The 15774-nt window shown below is 30.9% G+C and overlaps 1 protein-coding gene across 9 annotated transcripts in view; it reads right to left on the bottom strand.

The window, feature by feature from the left end:
- Positions 1-9238: 9238 nt before the first annotated feature.
- The window catches only part of LOC114292290 (putative RNA-dependent RNA polymerase 5), a 71645-nt gene continuing 65109 nt past the window's right edge, over positions 9239-15774 (bottom strand). For all 9 annotated transcript variants that reach the window (XM_028236203.2, XM_028236204.2, XM_028236205.2 and 6 more), the window contains 6 exons: positions 15486-15711; positions 12889-13037; positions 11645-11807; positions 10643-10781; positions 9814-9983; positions 9239-9736 (listed from right to left, as the gene is read on the bottom strand). In XM_028236203.2, the coding sequence (XP_028092004.2) occupies positions 9491-9736; positions 9814-9983; positions 10643-10781; positions 11645-11807; positions 12889-13037; positions 15486-15711 (1093 nt within the window). In that variant the 3' untranslated portion in view covers positions 9239-9490. The remainder of the gene's footprint in view (positions 9737-9813; positions 9984-10642; positions 10782-11644; positions 11808-12888; positions 13038-15485; positions 15712-15774) is intronic.

The raw sequence follows: 15774 nt of genomic DNA, 5'->3' as shown, positions 1-15774 counted from the left end.
TTTATATTTAGAGCTCTCTATCATTTTCCTTTCTAAAAAAATGAATAAAAACCAAAAACTGATTTGCCAATGAAAACTGATTGCCTGTATCCACGCAGATGGTCACGGAGAAGAATTGGAGAGAGAGAGAGAGAGAGAGAAGCGAGAGAGACGCTTTGATTTGTCTTCGTTAGTCGGCGGACAGAGAGAAAGAAAAGGGATGGTGAAAGGACCCCACTCACACATGTCATGTCTAGTCATCTGACAGCATCTATTTGATTTAGGGATATGATTGAGACCCCTCCAATCACCACTTCCACAACTCCACATATATGTGACGAGTGGTGATTATAGGAAAAAAAAAAAAATTGGCCAATCAAAAAGAGAAGGGGACAAAGGGGTGGAGGAAAAAGGGGTCCGGATCATTTTTCTTTGATTTAACAGCAATGAATACATTGCTTAATTTTAGAGATTTAGGAGTTGTTTGAGGTATTCTAAATAAGTACACTTTTTATTTTTTAGACTAAAAAATTGAGGAAAAAAATTATAGATATTTGGGTTAATTTTTTGACTTTTTATGAAAAAATGTGTATTAAAAAATTGTATAAATTAGTGTATAGGGAAAAATTAGAATTGAGAGTTATGCAGTCGTAATTTTTGACTTTTGGTGAATAGTGATAACTTTTTAACTTTTTGAGTAACTTTTTGACTTTTTAACTTTTTTGTAAGTTGTCAAACTTGGCCTTAATTGAGTTATGATAATGTGAAAAAAATAATAATTATAAATACATTTTTAAAGGTTTGCTTAAAATATAAATTTTTTTTTGTGATTTAAAAAATTATAAATATTTCTTTTTTAAAATTTTTTATTTAGCAGAATTAATTAAAAAAAAATTCATAATTGTTCTCCTATACAATAATAAAATTACCTAAATTATTAATTGAAACATATTTCTAACATCATTAAAAACTATTAATTGATTTAATAATTTATTAATAAAAGGGATGATTTGTTATAAAATTAAAAATCTCAGGGGTTGGAATGTAATTTTTAAAACTATAGGGGCAATTTGTATTTTAATCAAATCTCAGGAAATGTATTTATAATTTATCCTAAAAAAAACCAAAAATATTAAAGACTTCAAAAATTCTACCTAAAGTTTTATTAAATGTCTCACATGGGTATGGGACCCATATGTGAGAACGAGTTTTGACAAATCGAAATAGCCCGAGTTCAAACTTGGTGAGCGGGTCCACTCGGCCAAAGATTGCTGACAAATCGGAACGGTAAAGTATGTAAGAGCAGTGGGAGGCTACTCCTAGTGTTGGATCAGTGTCGATTGGGACAATGGCGATGGAAAGCATGATGGCTCCATCAATGGGGTTCGCTATTTTCTTTCCAAATCCCAGAAATCAACTTCCTTTGTTCACCCCTCACTTGAGTATTGGGATCACTTTTTTGCAAGCTCTTGAAATTAGATACAAAACCATTTTCACTAAAGAAAATGAAGGTATCTAATTAATTCAAATTTTTTGAGAATTTCTTCGAAGAGAAATTCTTGGAAAAGTCCAGAATTTCTATAGAGAGTGAGAAATTTAGAGAAATTTTTTGGATCAAATTTTTTCTAGATTGATATTGAGAGAGCTTACATATTATAAAAATATTGGGTGTCTTTTATACTATAACATCTTAATATTAGGAATCTTCAAAAAAAAAAAAATATCCCAAAAAATTACCACAATATGAAAAAAAAATTACTAAAGTGAAAGAAAATTAATCAAAAAACACATACAAGTTTTGATTCGGATTTTCTTATATTTTTAGCAATTTTTTAAGGGTAAATTATAAATACACCTCTTGAGATTTGCTTAAAATACGAATTACTCCAGTGGTTTGAAAAATTACAAATATCTCTCTGTCATAATTTTTTATTTAACTGAATTAATTGAAAAAGTAAAATTTGTAACTGTTCACCTATACAATAATAAAATTATATGAATTATTAATTGAAATAAAATTTTAATATTATTAAAAACTGTTAATTAACTTGATGATTTATTAATAAAATGACCTATTTGTTATGAAATTAGAAACCTTAGAAGGCATAATATAATTTCTAGAACCATATGGGATAATTTATAATTTAAGTAAATCTCAGGGGACGTGTTTGTAATTTAACATTTTTTTAATATTCTAGTCATTTTTTAATTTTTTTAAAAATTATATAAATTAGTTACATTTAATTTTTTTTTTAAAAAAAACTAAACTATGAAGAAAATAATTACTAAAAACAAATGAAAATTTGTTTAAAAATATTTTTTTAAAAATGAAATCAAATAGAGCTTAGATACTCAGAACTGGATGCGAAAAAATTAATCTAAAAAATAAATAGAGAGTTGAGATTCAAATAATATATTATCGGTAGTGCTACATGTATCAATTGGTATATCAATTAGTGTATTAATATCTTATGATATTATTACTGACATCATCTATTATATAAATTATAAATATTCAAAATCTCTAAAATTATGTCACATTATCAATTAGTACATTAATTAATATATCTATTGATGCTTATCGCATTATTTATATATTATAAATGTATATATAGATTACACATATGTAAAAGTACCAAAGATTGTCCAAGTCAGCAAATTAGAACCCGCTATTAATGAAAATAATGAGAAAGAATACTTTAAGGGAAAATGCGTGGGAGCTCGAATGTGTAGAGTTCGAATGGCTCGAAAATATTATTTTACCGGTAAGAGAATAAAAAAATACCTTAAAACGACGTCGTTTTAAAATTTCGAGCCATTCGAGCCATTTAATTTTCGAGCTACGTAACAGTGTCCTACTTTAAGCGGACCTCACCGTGTTGATAGATATTTTTAATATTTCTAATGATTTAATTATGTGTTTGTAGACTTACATACACTTTTGAAATCATTGTGTGTTTTTAGAAGTGAGTTAGTATAGTCAAAAATTTGAGATTCAAATAACATATTATAAATATATATATATAAATTAAATTTGAATTACATATTCATAATTTTTAATGAAATTCTGAATATAGGGTTTGCTTGGAAGTGGATTGGTTTTTTAGTCTGGAGTTAAAAGTCTTGTTTGAGAATGACTTTTGACTTTTTTTAATTTTTTGTGAGAGAAAAAATATAATAATTATTAATTAAATACGATGTTTTATCTTATTAAATTAAAAAACTTATTTTGTTTTTTATGATTATTTTAGCAAAAAAAATCTAACTTTTTCCTTTCCAAACGAAGCTATGATTGAGAATTTTTATGTCAATTTGGTGTTAAATTTTTAAAAATGTATATTAAGGCCTCGTTTGGCAACATGTTAGTTTAGTCAAAAAGTTACTAAAAAGTCAAAAAGTCAACAACTCATACTAAAAAGTCAAAGATTCTCTTTTCTCTCTACTTTTTGCACATTTTTCTTAAAAAATAAAAAAATCATCCCAAACATATTAATTTTTTTTAGCTCATATTTTAGTCAAATAACTAAAAAATTACTAAATTAACATGTTCTCAAATGAGGCCTAAATGTTCCACATTCAACCATGTGGTATTCCCATGTGTTATACAATCACAAATAATTGACCTCTCCTGGGGGGGTCCTCCATTACAAGGGGTTATTGAAAGGTGGTAAATAAGTGTATTTTTTAATTTTTTTATAAAATATGAGTTAAATTTAAAGTGATGTGATAGAGAGGTGATATAATTTAAATAAGATGGTGTAACTTAAATAGGATAATGATTTTTTAATTCTTTTAAGTTATGACAAATAAGGGCTAACCCTCGTTTTCTATTAATAGTACAAAAATGGACAGGAAGTTTCTTTTTATAAAAAATAATTGTACTTTTCATTTTAAACTCAATTATTTGGTTTACATTAATGTTTTTATTTTTATTTAATTTTTTTAATATTTTAAATAATTTCTTAATTTTTTTTAAATATACCTAATCCAGATATACCTAAAATATAATATTTGTGAAATAAGTGTTTAAAAAATTCACTAAATAAAAATTCATTATATTTTTATATTTTTGTGTATTTATTAATTTTTAATATATTTTTTTTATAAATATTTTTACTTTCTAGGTGTATCTAGGTAAAAAAAAATTATCTAAAATATTTTAAAAATTCACTAAAAATATAAAAAACAAAAACAAATTTTTTTAAAAAAAAATCAATCAAAATCAAACAAGGTAGTTTCGGGAAAATTTTATAATATCACTTTTTTGGGGCGAGTTTTCTTGTTTATTTATTTTAAACTTAATGGTTTGGTGGAGAGACACAGAAAAATTATTGGTTAGGTCGGAGGTATTAGGTGACAATGTTTCAAGTAAATCACAAATATTCATGACGTTTCGTGTTCTCTAATTATTCAATATAAAATTATAAATCTCACTCTCTATCAATCAAAACACACTTATGGTCATATTTGTTTGGACAGACTGAATTAGGTTAGATTAAAATTTTCATGACTAATAGTTTTAGGATTACGAATTCCTTTGAATTGTGTGTCCTATCTTATGTTTGGATTGAGTTAAGATTATAAGAGCAACTCCAAAGGAAGAGGCATATTGATCCTGTTAGCTATTTTAGCTATTATTATCCAAATATTCTCACTCTAATGAAGGGATTAATAGTACAGATTTTAGTCCTTTAATTTATATCACACCTCCCCTATAGGCGCTGTTTGGGAAGTGCCTAAAGAGGCTATTATAGCCTAAAAAATTTTTTTAGCCAAAAAGTCACTTTTGCAAGCTGCTTCTTCTTCTTCTTCTTCTTCTTCAAAATATATATATATATATATATATATAGGACTGCACAGCCGACAGTGTAGTAGAGAAATTGTTCCATCAATGAACATTTTATGATTTTACCCCTTGATAGCAATTTAAAAAAATATTTTTTTAGGGACAAATTTGTCATTTTAATTTCAAACATCATTTCAAAACATTTTTTAATACAATAAATCAAATAAAATCCATCTCATCTTCCCAAACACAAAAACTAAAATAGCCTACTAAAATAGTCAAAAAGCCAAATAGCCTACTAAAATAGTCACTTCCCAAACAAGATCATAGAATTATATAGTCCATCATATATGAAATATTATATCCAAATAAATTATTAATTCATACTTCAATTATTTAATTAAATATCAAATTAATAATTTTATTAAACAATCAATCCAAATCCGAACTCACATTCACCCAAACAAAAATAACCTCCGTCTATAACCCAGGACTAACGAATAACTTTTGAGAGACACAACACAACCTTATGATGACCAGGTTCAAAGTCTTGATAAAAAAGAAACATTCGAAGTCTTGTTGTACTATGCAGTCATTTATTATTTAATTTATTTTTTCTATAAATTATTAAAGGGATTATAAAAAATTAAGATAAATTATATTTCTTAAGATTTGATTAAAATATAAATTGTCTTCTGTAGTTTTGAAAATTATATTTTACCTCTTGAGATTCTTAATTTCATAACAAATTATCTATTTTATTAACAAATCATCAAGTCAATTAACAGTTTTTAATAATGTCATAAATATATTTCAATTAATAATTTAGGTAATTTTATTATTGTGTAGGAAAGTAATTATAAATTTCTTTTTTTTAATTAATTCTGTTAAATAATTTTTTTAATAAAGAGGTATTTGTAATTTTTTAAATTATAAAAAAGAATTTATATTTTAAACAAACTTCAAAAGTATATTTGTAATTTATCTTAAAAATTAAAAATAAATTATAAATATCAGAAACGGACAATAAAGTGGCTCTAGACTACTGGACTTACCGGCGAGATAGCCAATTGGTCAACTTTCATTGACAAAGATGTTTACTTGTTTATATTAGATGATCGGCTGAGGTTGCAGAAAGTATAATAATTTATAATTTTATTGACAAAGATATTTACGCACCGTTTGAGAAGATAGTTTAGGAGTTTTTTTTTTTTTTTTTTTTTTTTTGGGTTATTTTTATCATAAAAGATAAAATAGGCTATTTTAGTCACAATAAATAAAATATTACATTCAACCCATAATCATTACACTCTTCTCTCATAAAAAGTCGAAAAAACCAAAAAGCCTTCTCAAACTAAACTTTTTAACCCAGGTTAAAATAGTCAAAAAAAGTCAAAAAAATCAACCCACTTTCCAAACGACACCTTATTTGTTCAACTTTGGTAGAGCCCCCAGTACTTTTCCTCCACCACAACCACCACCACCACCACCACCATCACGTGGGGGTTGGTGATTGAAGAAAAAAAAAAAAATATATCTGACCAACCAGCACCTAGTGGCAGGGGTGAGCAGCGGATGTACCGATCCGTCAAAATCGACCAAACCGAATCGATCCGCCGCATTTTGGACGGATGCGTGATGACGAGCGGACGGTTGTGGATTGATTTTCTCCAATCCGCCAATTTGGCAGACGGATGGTGGATTTGAGATTTTTTTGACCGTAACTGAACCGCTAAACCGTGAGCACCCCTATAATTTATAAGATTTTGTGTTTTCAATTTGTTTAAATATTATGTTTGTGTTTTCAATTGAAAAATAGTTTAAATATTCTGTTCAAAAAAAGTTTTCAACTTGAATATATTTTTTGAATTGAAAAAAATAAACGTATTATTCATCTATATTTTTTGGTTTTTAAATCTAACTCTAAAAATAATAAATAGAAAATATGATATATGCTGGTTGGTTTTTATTTTCAAAAACATATATAGATGTAACAATATAGAGACATACAATCTCTACTATTGTTCTGTTCATGATTTTGGTGGTTTGAATTGTTATTATATTTTAAGAACCACAGATTATAATACTTTATGTGGATGAATCATGCTGTGATTGTAATATGTGGATGATGCATGATATTCTAAAGTTTTAAACTTTCTTTCTTTAGATAAGGCATATAGTGATTGTAATACTTTTTTAAGTCATTGACTGTAATACTTTTTTTTTTTTAGGAAGTGCACAAGTTGAATTATGTTGAAAATTTATAAAATTTTTAACCGCCAAACTGATTCGCATCCATCCGCCAAACTGCTAATCCGCTCAATCCACATCCGCCGAATTGGCGGATGGATGCGGATTGATTTTTTTCAATCCGCCAATCTGGCGGACGGATGGCGGATTGGAGGTTCCGTAGTCGTAATCGACTCGCGCCCACCCCTACCTAGTGCGGGTGCTGGGGGTCTCCCCGACTGTGGGTGCCAACCCTTTTCCTTATTTGTTTATATTAGATGATGGGCTAAGGTTGCAGAAAGTATAATAATTTTACAATTTTAATATAATTATATTAATTTTATTTTTAATAAAATAATGTTGAAATAAGCCGAGTAAGTTATTTAAGGTTGACTTAAAAATTTATTTGAGATCGACTTATCATTTAAACAAGTTAAGGTTAAACACAATTTAAACTCGTTTAAATAATAAGTCAATCTCAAACGAATTTGTAATTAGCTAAACACGAATTGAGCTTGAGTAGCTTGGTTCGTTTAACAACCGTAGGTTGAAAGAACCGAAACTAGTGCAATGGTATAAAGATACAAAGATAAATGAAGTAAAAATATACATTTTAGACATGACAATATAATTTTTGTTTCATTTACAAGACTAACCGATTTCTAATGAGAAGAGAGTTAAAGTATTATGGGCTTGTTTAATGAGCACTGCTATAGACCCCTAGTAGGGGGTAACCCCACCACCCTCACATACACGTGGGGGGTGAAGCAAGGAGAAAAAACAATTTTTTTTTTTTGGACCAATCAACACCCACTGGGGGCGCAAGGGGTCTCCTCCAGTGGGGGGTCTCCCCCATTTTCCCTTGTTTAATTGAGCGAATTATAACAATAAAGGTTGAGACCTTCGTTGGGGGTCACCCCCTTCACCCCTTTGCATTTGATTGGTTAACTTTTTTTTTTTTTTTTTTTTTGGATCTCCCAATCCCCAACCCCCGCGTGTGTGTGGGGGTGGTGGGAGTGGGACTTTTGAGGGGGGATGAATCATTGTTGGAATTATAATATGAGATTGAAATTATTAATTCATGAAACTCACATTTCGATTGTTTAGTTACAAATTTTATTATTTAGATTAGATTCTAGTGTCTATTCTATCTAACAAAATTGACAAATTTTTTAATCCTACAAGTAATAATGCAAAACATACATATAATTGGAATTATATATTTTCACATTTATTGCAAAACAAATGTAAACAAAAGGAAATTGTGTGTCTCACTAATCCCACTAGATAAACCAATGATACACTAATCTCATGAATTTTTAATTCTCTCACTATTAATTTTGCTAATGGAACAGTCCTAATTAAAATTTTAAAAAAACTTATGCCAAACATCTATAAAATTACTTCATTTTTTTAAAATTTAAAAGACGTCTAGATACTTTATCCTAGATAATAAAGCAAGGGAATTTTTTTTATGTCAGTGAAAAGTAAAAAATATTTACAAATTCATGAGATAACTCATAATTATACTTTTCAATATTTTTAAAATTTATTATAAATTTAAAAATATTATTTCAAACATCGACTAATTTGAGGACCACATGCCACTAGGCACTTGTTGCCCTCACCATCCATCACAAATTGCTTTGACCAGTTTTATTGAGGTAGTTTATAGTGGAAATTACGGTCAGTGTTACTTTCAGAAAATTATAATAAATTCATTAAAAATATATATATATATATATATTTTTAATTATTAATATTTATAAAATCTATCACTTAATTATAATTATTTTTTAAAACTACCTTTGCAGTGAAATTTCTCCTAAATTATTTTCGTTAAATCTAGTTAAAATTCACAAATTTCATATATGTATGAAAGTTCCCCTAAATTATACTCATTAAATGTAGTTAAATTTTTCAAATTTCACATATGTATAACTTTATGTAGATCCCAACTATGGGGATTTGAGAAAATAACTTATACTTTACCTACTAAAACTAACTTTGTTTAAACTTTTCATTATTAGAAAAGATTTTAATATAATTATGTCAAAACTATAACCTTTATTTTATTTTTCCAAAATTTCAAAAAAGTTATCCATTTTACTTTTAAACACGCATTTCTTCCTAGAAACAGATCTGCCATAGATGCATCCACATTTATTTGTTTAAACTCATCCTATTTGTGTTTCTGCAGTTCAACATTGTTTTCCAAACAAAAAAACAAAAAGAACATAAACGTATAGAAATGAGCTCTCTAATGCAGAACCAGGTTCATCAGTTTTACACTTATTGATCTAACAAAACTAAGTGTTATCTATATATATATATATATATCACACTTGCTTCACAACACTACATTTACACACATTTGAACTTGCTTAGACATTGACATGATCATACCAGTCTATGACATTCATATACACTACAAACTTAGATTATATAATACGTTTTCATATCATGAAACTCTTCGAACACAACTGGTATAGCCTTCTAATTCAACACCTCACGTAAGACCGATGGCAAACAAACTATGGGTTTTTCCATTTTTTCACTCTGCTTAATGGCATGGAGCTTAAAGAGAGCCGAACCTGCAACTCTCCAAGCAAAGCCACAATTCTTGACATTTCGATACCCCATTGCATGATCATAAGTTATATTGTAAATTGCGAGGGCCTCATTGTATATATCCTCAGTGTTCCTTGGACTTTCTTCAAACTCCGCAGCTCCATATAGCAACTGAAATTCAAACAATGTTAAATCAATAAGCTGCTGGATATAAATTGAGTATAAAAAAAGAATTTATTGATCGTCACCTGTTTATATCTCTTGGTCACTACATTTGCGGCATCATTCTTTGATTCATCGTCTAAGTTCATAGCCTCGGTCATCTCACATCTGTACTGAGAATACCTCTCACCCCACAACTTCATGCAGGATGTGGGGATTTCAACATCGAAACAAGGCAATTTCCAGACTTCCACATCTAGAGAGCACAATGAACACAGGTGTCATTATGTGCAAGCTATGTTTTTATCTGCTCACCACATAATGGGGCTGTTTGGTGCAGCAGCTTATATGAGCCGCTTAGAGCAACTCCAACCATGCTATTCCTTTTTTACTATCTAACTGTCTATCCAAACTAATTTATGATTGATAGTGTTTTCCAGTATGCCACATTAGTGCTAGAGATGGAGGGAAATAAAATAGAGGATTCCTTGTAGTTTCAAGAGCCTTCAATGGCTCTCAAAATGTAGAGCAGAAAAAGAGGGAGCTAAATTAACTACGCATTTATAGAGCCCGTTGAAACAGTAAAAGTTAAATTAGCTATTTTACCTAACAAGTCTCATTTGAAGAGCCCATTAGTAGACAGAAATAGCTTATTAAATAAGCTGAGAAAAAACTGATAATCTGAAAATTGTGGGAGGTGTTTTGGCTTCTACTTCATGATTATTAACTTTCAGTTTACAAAATACTGCACCAAATGGTGCCCAATATTTTGAAGAACTCTTGCAACAGGAATATAAAAAAATAAAATAAAATAATAATAGTAAGATATCGAAGGCAGAAAATTTGTATCCAGTGATCTTAAACTATTTTGTTATCAAGGAATTTAAGTGCAAGGATGATTTGCAGAATTCTCACCTTTTGCTGAGAGATCTTGAGATTGAAATGACTCAACCATCTCATAAATAAGTCCTAAAACAGAAGTAGAGTGATACTTATTTGGCTTTCCCATGTAATGTGGAAATTTTTCTGCCTTCAATTGATCTGGAATTACAACCTAATTTCAAAAGAAAAATAGAAGGTTAAGGGAAAGAATTGCTAACATCAAGATCATAATTAAACCAATCTTCTGAAATTGAAACTTTCTGTAATACACAACTGTCAATTATACCACTCACCAACTCCAATACCAATTAGAATCATGTTGTTAATTAAGGTCAAACTTATAAAACTGATTTGAGATGCCCAGTTAAGATGACTATCAATTCCGCTTAATAGAATCCCATCCTCCACATTACACGCTGCTTTTCATTATTTACCTATGAAACCTCAAAATCAAGAGGATCTAATATGCCAGTGGGCAGTGGCAAAAGCAGATCAGTATCACACTTCTGACACAAGGCAGAGCAGATATTGTGCCTATTCAAGATTTCAAGACAGCACTAGTGTTATCAGTTCCATAACCAAGATTTCAAGGCAGGACCTGTGTAACTCACATAAATGTTAAAGATAATGACCCTAATTTCGAAGCCCTTTTTGTTTTATTGTTATAACCACAAACAAATGGTCAGGATAATCATTCAGCAGTGTTGGTGGCTGGTTGACAGTAACCTGATCTATACCATAAAAGCAGGAGCCTTGAAAGTTGAAATCGACATACAGCTCAAGACGAAGGAAGAGCCTTGAAGTGAGTCTGACAATGAAATGTAGGGGGAAAATTGCTAGTAGTATACATAGGAGAATTGCAAAAGTCATAGCCAAGTGCACCATAATTGAAGAAAGAAAAACAGTGACCCCAGACCATTAACACATCTAAAACTCAAATCTTCATCCAGAAAATATAGAAACAGTGACCCCAGACCATTAACACATCTAAAACTCAAATCTTTATCCAGAAAATATAGAACTTTCAAAACTAACCTTTTTCCCACTCTTGGGAGCATCTAAAGCCTCATAGTATATGTCAATCAAATGGTGCATTGTTTCTTTCATGCTGTCCTTCTCATCAGAACAGCTGTCCCCCAATATAAGAAGTCGATCCATAAATGCCAGCCAGCTATCAGCAGCCACACTCATATTGTAACTGGAATAGCAAAAAGTATTTCAAAACATTAGCAACATGGATAAAAACTTAGGTATTTCTTATTATGATAAATCAACAGTGCAACACAGGTTTGTTTAAATAAAGAGGTCGTGTCCTGGAGCGATGATAAGTTCTATGCTAACCACTCCAAGTGCAATGGCGCATGCTCTAGTCACAGGAATCAACCTCTCCACCAAAATGTGAGGGTAAGTCTACCTACCTACTATCTCTCCTAGACTCCGCTATAAGTGGGGGCCTTGTGCACTGGGTACAACCTTTCAGTTTGCTTAAAAGAGCATACACTAGCAACTTTAGTGGACACAGATGGTTTACAACATAAAAAGGAGTCCATAATCTATTTCAACCTCAAAGTGCTCTGAAGTAGCATATCTGATATCAGATTATCCAGTCAAGTCACAAGTAGTTTATTAAAGGGCAACTTGATTCCTCTGCCATTTGGGAACAGGATGACGTTAGCCAATATTATTACAAAGAATATATGGGGTGGAGGTGGGTTTGGGGGATAAAACATCATGCCAGCTTCTTTTGACCATCTCAATGAGTGACTAGGTAACAATAACTAGGTCTCATTAGCAAATAACCAAAGATTACAGCAGATGTTGATAGCCTGATGGTTACTGCTTCATATACAGTTAAACCTCAAAAGTTCTTATATCATGAATGCAAACTCCATTAAAATCAATCTGTAATAAAAAAAAAAATAAACAATTCCAAACTTGTAGTTTCTGGAGGTCATGAGCTATGACACCAACACACAATAAATAACCATGAAATTCAAAAATACCCCAGCCCAAAGAAATAACCTTACAAAATGTTGAGCCTTTAATTCAGTGGTCAACCAGTAACTAGGCATGTAGCATGCATGCTCATAACAACATTCAAAAGTTCAATTAATCACACAATGAGATGATATGATACAAGCAATAGTTCAAACATAGCACAAGGGTAGCTCAATTCATAGATATACGCTTTACAGCCACAATAAATGGCTTTGGCATTAAACAGAATTCCCACTATGCATAACTAAAATGTTTCAGATTAATGAACTGCATTTGCAAACCTTTGCTGAAACCTTGTTCTTTTGAATAGCTGAAAAAGCTCATGTTCTAATTCCTCAGCCGAAAGCTCACTGGGTTTTTTTGTGTTGCATGCATTTGGTGTTGAATAGATACGGCTCCAAGGATAACTCGGTTTGAAATGCCTCAACAGCTGAAGAATGCAACCAAAAACATTCAATTGTGAACAAATTTCAATTATACCAATCTTGGACGATACTCGAGCTATAAAATAAACTTCTCCGTCAATTTTTGTGCAAACATTCTGCCATTCAAAATAAAACAACAATAGACCACTTCAAAGATCAGTGACAACATATAGGCCACGTTTGGTTGCAAGACAAAAAAGGCAGGATCGGATTTGTTATCCATGGGACCCATTTATACCACATTTGGTTGCACAACTTGACAACGGGATAGTGTGGTCGGATTGGACACTATATTCCACAAATGGGGGACAACTCAATCCTATTGGAGGGGTGGGGACACAGTGGGATAGGATAAAACTTATGGACAAAATTACAAACATACAATGATACAACCAACCATGGCCATAGGAAAAAATCAAAACTATAAGAATGAAATTAAAGGCTGAAAGAAATGAATTTACAACAGAGAACATAATGCATGTTGCGCCCAGAATTCCTGACCCCAGGGTACATTCAAAGAAAACAAAATCTTGGAATTGAAGAAGAACAAAGATTTATGCGGTACTAGTGCACAGCAGATGGTTTAAGACTCTAATCTAATGATGAATATGGTTCAAAGTTTAAAGACTAGCATAGAGTTCGTAAAATATAAGACACAAATAAAAAAGAATTTCCAAAGAAGCCACCAAACTGCATAAACAATAAATCAAGCATTGAGGGCACTGGCAATACTAATCATTCTTGTGTACAGTATCTAAATTATATAGTTGCTGTGAGCATAAAAAATCATAACCTTTCAAAAATGACAGCAGATTGAAGAATCTCCTTAGTCTTCAATCATATAAATGCAATACAAGCTATAATCTAAAAAGTAAGCAACCAGTGAGGGAATGTTTGCCTTGACAATGAGATGAAAACAGACAACATACTGATACTATATGTTAAGACAGGAACATGTACACATACAAACATAGATCTACATCACGTGACAAAATGAGTTAGGGGTAAATGTAATATCAATGTTTATGTTCACTCAGCATGCGCATTGAGGGAAAGAATAGACATGTCAAGTATATAGTTGTGGTGATCAGCTTTAGTTTTTTAGACTGTAGAGTGAAGTGAGATCACATGAGTGTCTATTTTCAAATATTTATGTGTCATAGCACCAAAATATGTATTGTACAGAATCATATACCTGCACTTTTTTTTTTTATAAATGAGCATGTACAGAATTATATACCTGTAAATTTTTTATAAGGAAACCTCAAATATAATCTAGTACTCCAAGTGCTTCAAAAAATATATTATTGTTAACTACTTTCAAAATTCATGGTCTAAGGCCCTCACTGAGAAGTAGGACGTCCTACAGTCTAAGGTTGATATATTGGGTTCAACTCCCACAATAAACACACTAACATTTGGATGAATTCATAAGAATAAGAAGTCAAAAACCTTTTAGAAAAGTCAATCCAAAACTTACCCTTGCCTAATACTTGAATTCATAAGGATTTTGCTCTAAAATATAGAAATCAGGGGATTAAACAGTAATTGGCTTCCTCTTGTGACAGATTAGGTATCCTAGAATTGCTAATGTGACATCCTTTTGGCTGAAGCTAACCTATGTCACATAATAGTGCAAGGTGCAGCACTATTATAGCTTGCATCCACAAGAGTCCCAGAATATTCCAATGATGAAACTTATTCATGTCAAACAACATAACAAGGTTTACTATTTGAAGATTCTCATCAAAAAAGAAAAGATCCATAATAACATTAAAATATGTATTTAAAAAAATAAAAATAAATAAATAATAATAAGAAGAAGAAGATCAACTGCAATGCTAGTAAAAACACACAATGAATCAGACACGGCCCCACTTCTGGACTCATAGAGTACCTATGAGATCACCACTAGTCCCAAAAGCTTATGCTGTTATGGAATGGGTCTGATAATGTATATCATTATCAAGTTATCCAACACCTTCCCTCATGTGTAATCCTGTCTTACACAGAGAGATGCAAAAGACATACATAGAGAGAAGCATAATGCAAATGGGAAACAAATGCAAACATAAAGACTAGAACTCAAGGCCTCCACCAACATGAGATCACCATTAGTCCCAAAACTTATGCTTTTATGAGTCCGATAATGTATATCAAGCTATTCAATATACCAACTAATAACAACCCACATACATGCAATTTTTGAGAAACCAAGATAAATAGTTCAAAACCCAATATACCCAAAATTTAGTCTCCTCTTTTGCGCTCAAGGAACTACCTGTTCCATCTGTCCCTAATGCTCTTTCGAATTATAAACAGACTGCATGCTCATGCATGGCACCCACTAGCAGCATTCTCAATATAAAAAATTTCAATTAAAAACAAGACATCTGAAGAAAGAAAAAACATACTAGTAAGAAGGAAAAAGAGAATGGAGTATAAATGTCAACCTCTGGGTTCCTGGAGACCCAATACATATCCCCATCAAAATCACCATTTGCAATTTCACTGCCTACTGATCTCCGGCCCTTAGTTGAGAAAAATATAGCATATTTAGCATTTCCGACAAAGTCTTCCAAGGCCTTTACATAGACAGCTTTCAAAACATGAATATCCCCAAAGTGAAGACCTGGGTTCCTATACACTAATACTTGCCCTGAGATTTGACCGTTATCTCTGCATATCTCATTAGAACAGGAAAAGATAAAATGATTACCTTCTTCATTTGTTCTGAATTCT

Source organism: Camellia sinensis, chromosome 5, assembly GCF_055761805.1.
Source record: "Camellia sinensis isolate YWXY chromosome 5, ASM5576180v1, whole genome shotgun sequence".
Taxonomy (NCBI): Eukaryota; Viridiplantae; Streptophyta; class Magnoliopsida; order Ericales; family Theaceae; genus Camellia; species Camellia sinensis.
This window is presented reverse-complemented; position numbering and strand designations above follow the sequence as displayed.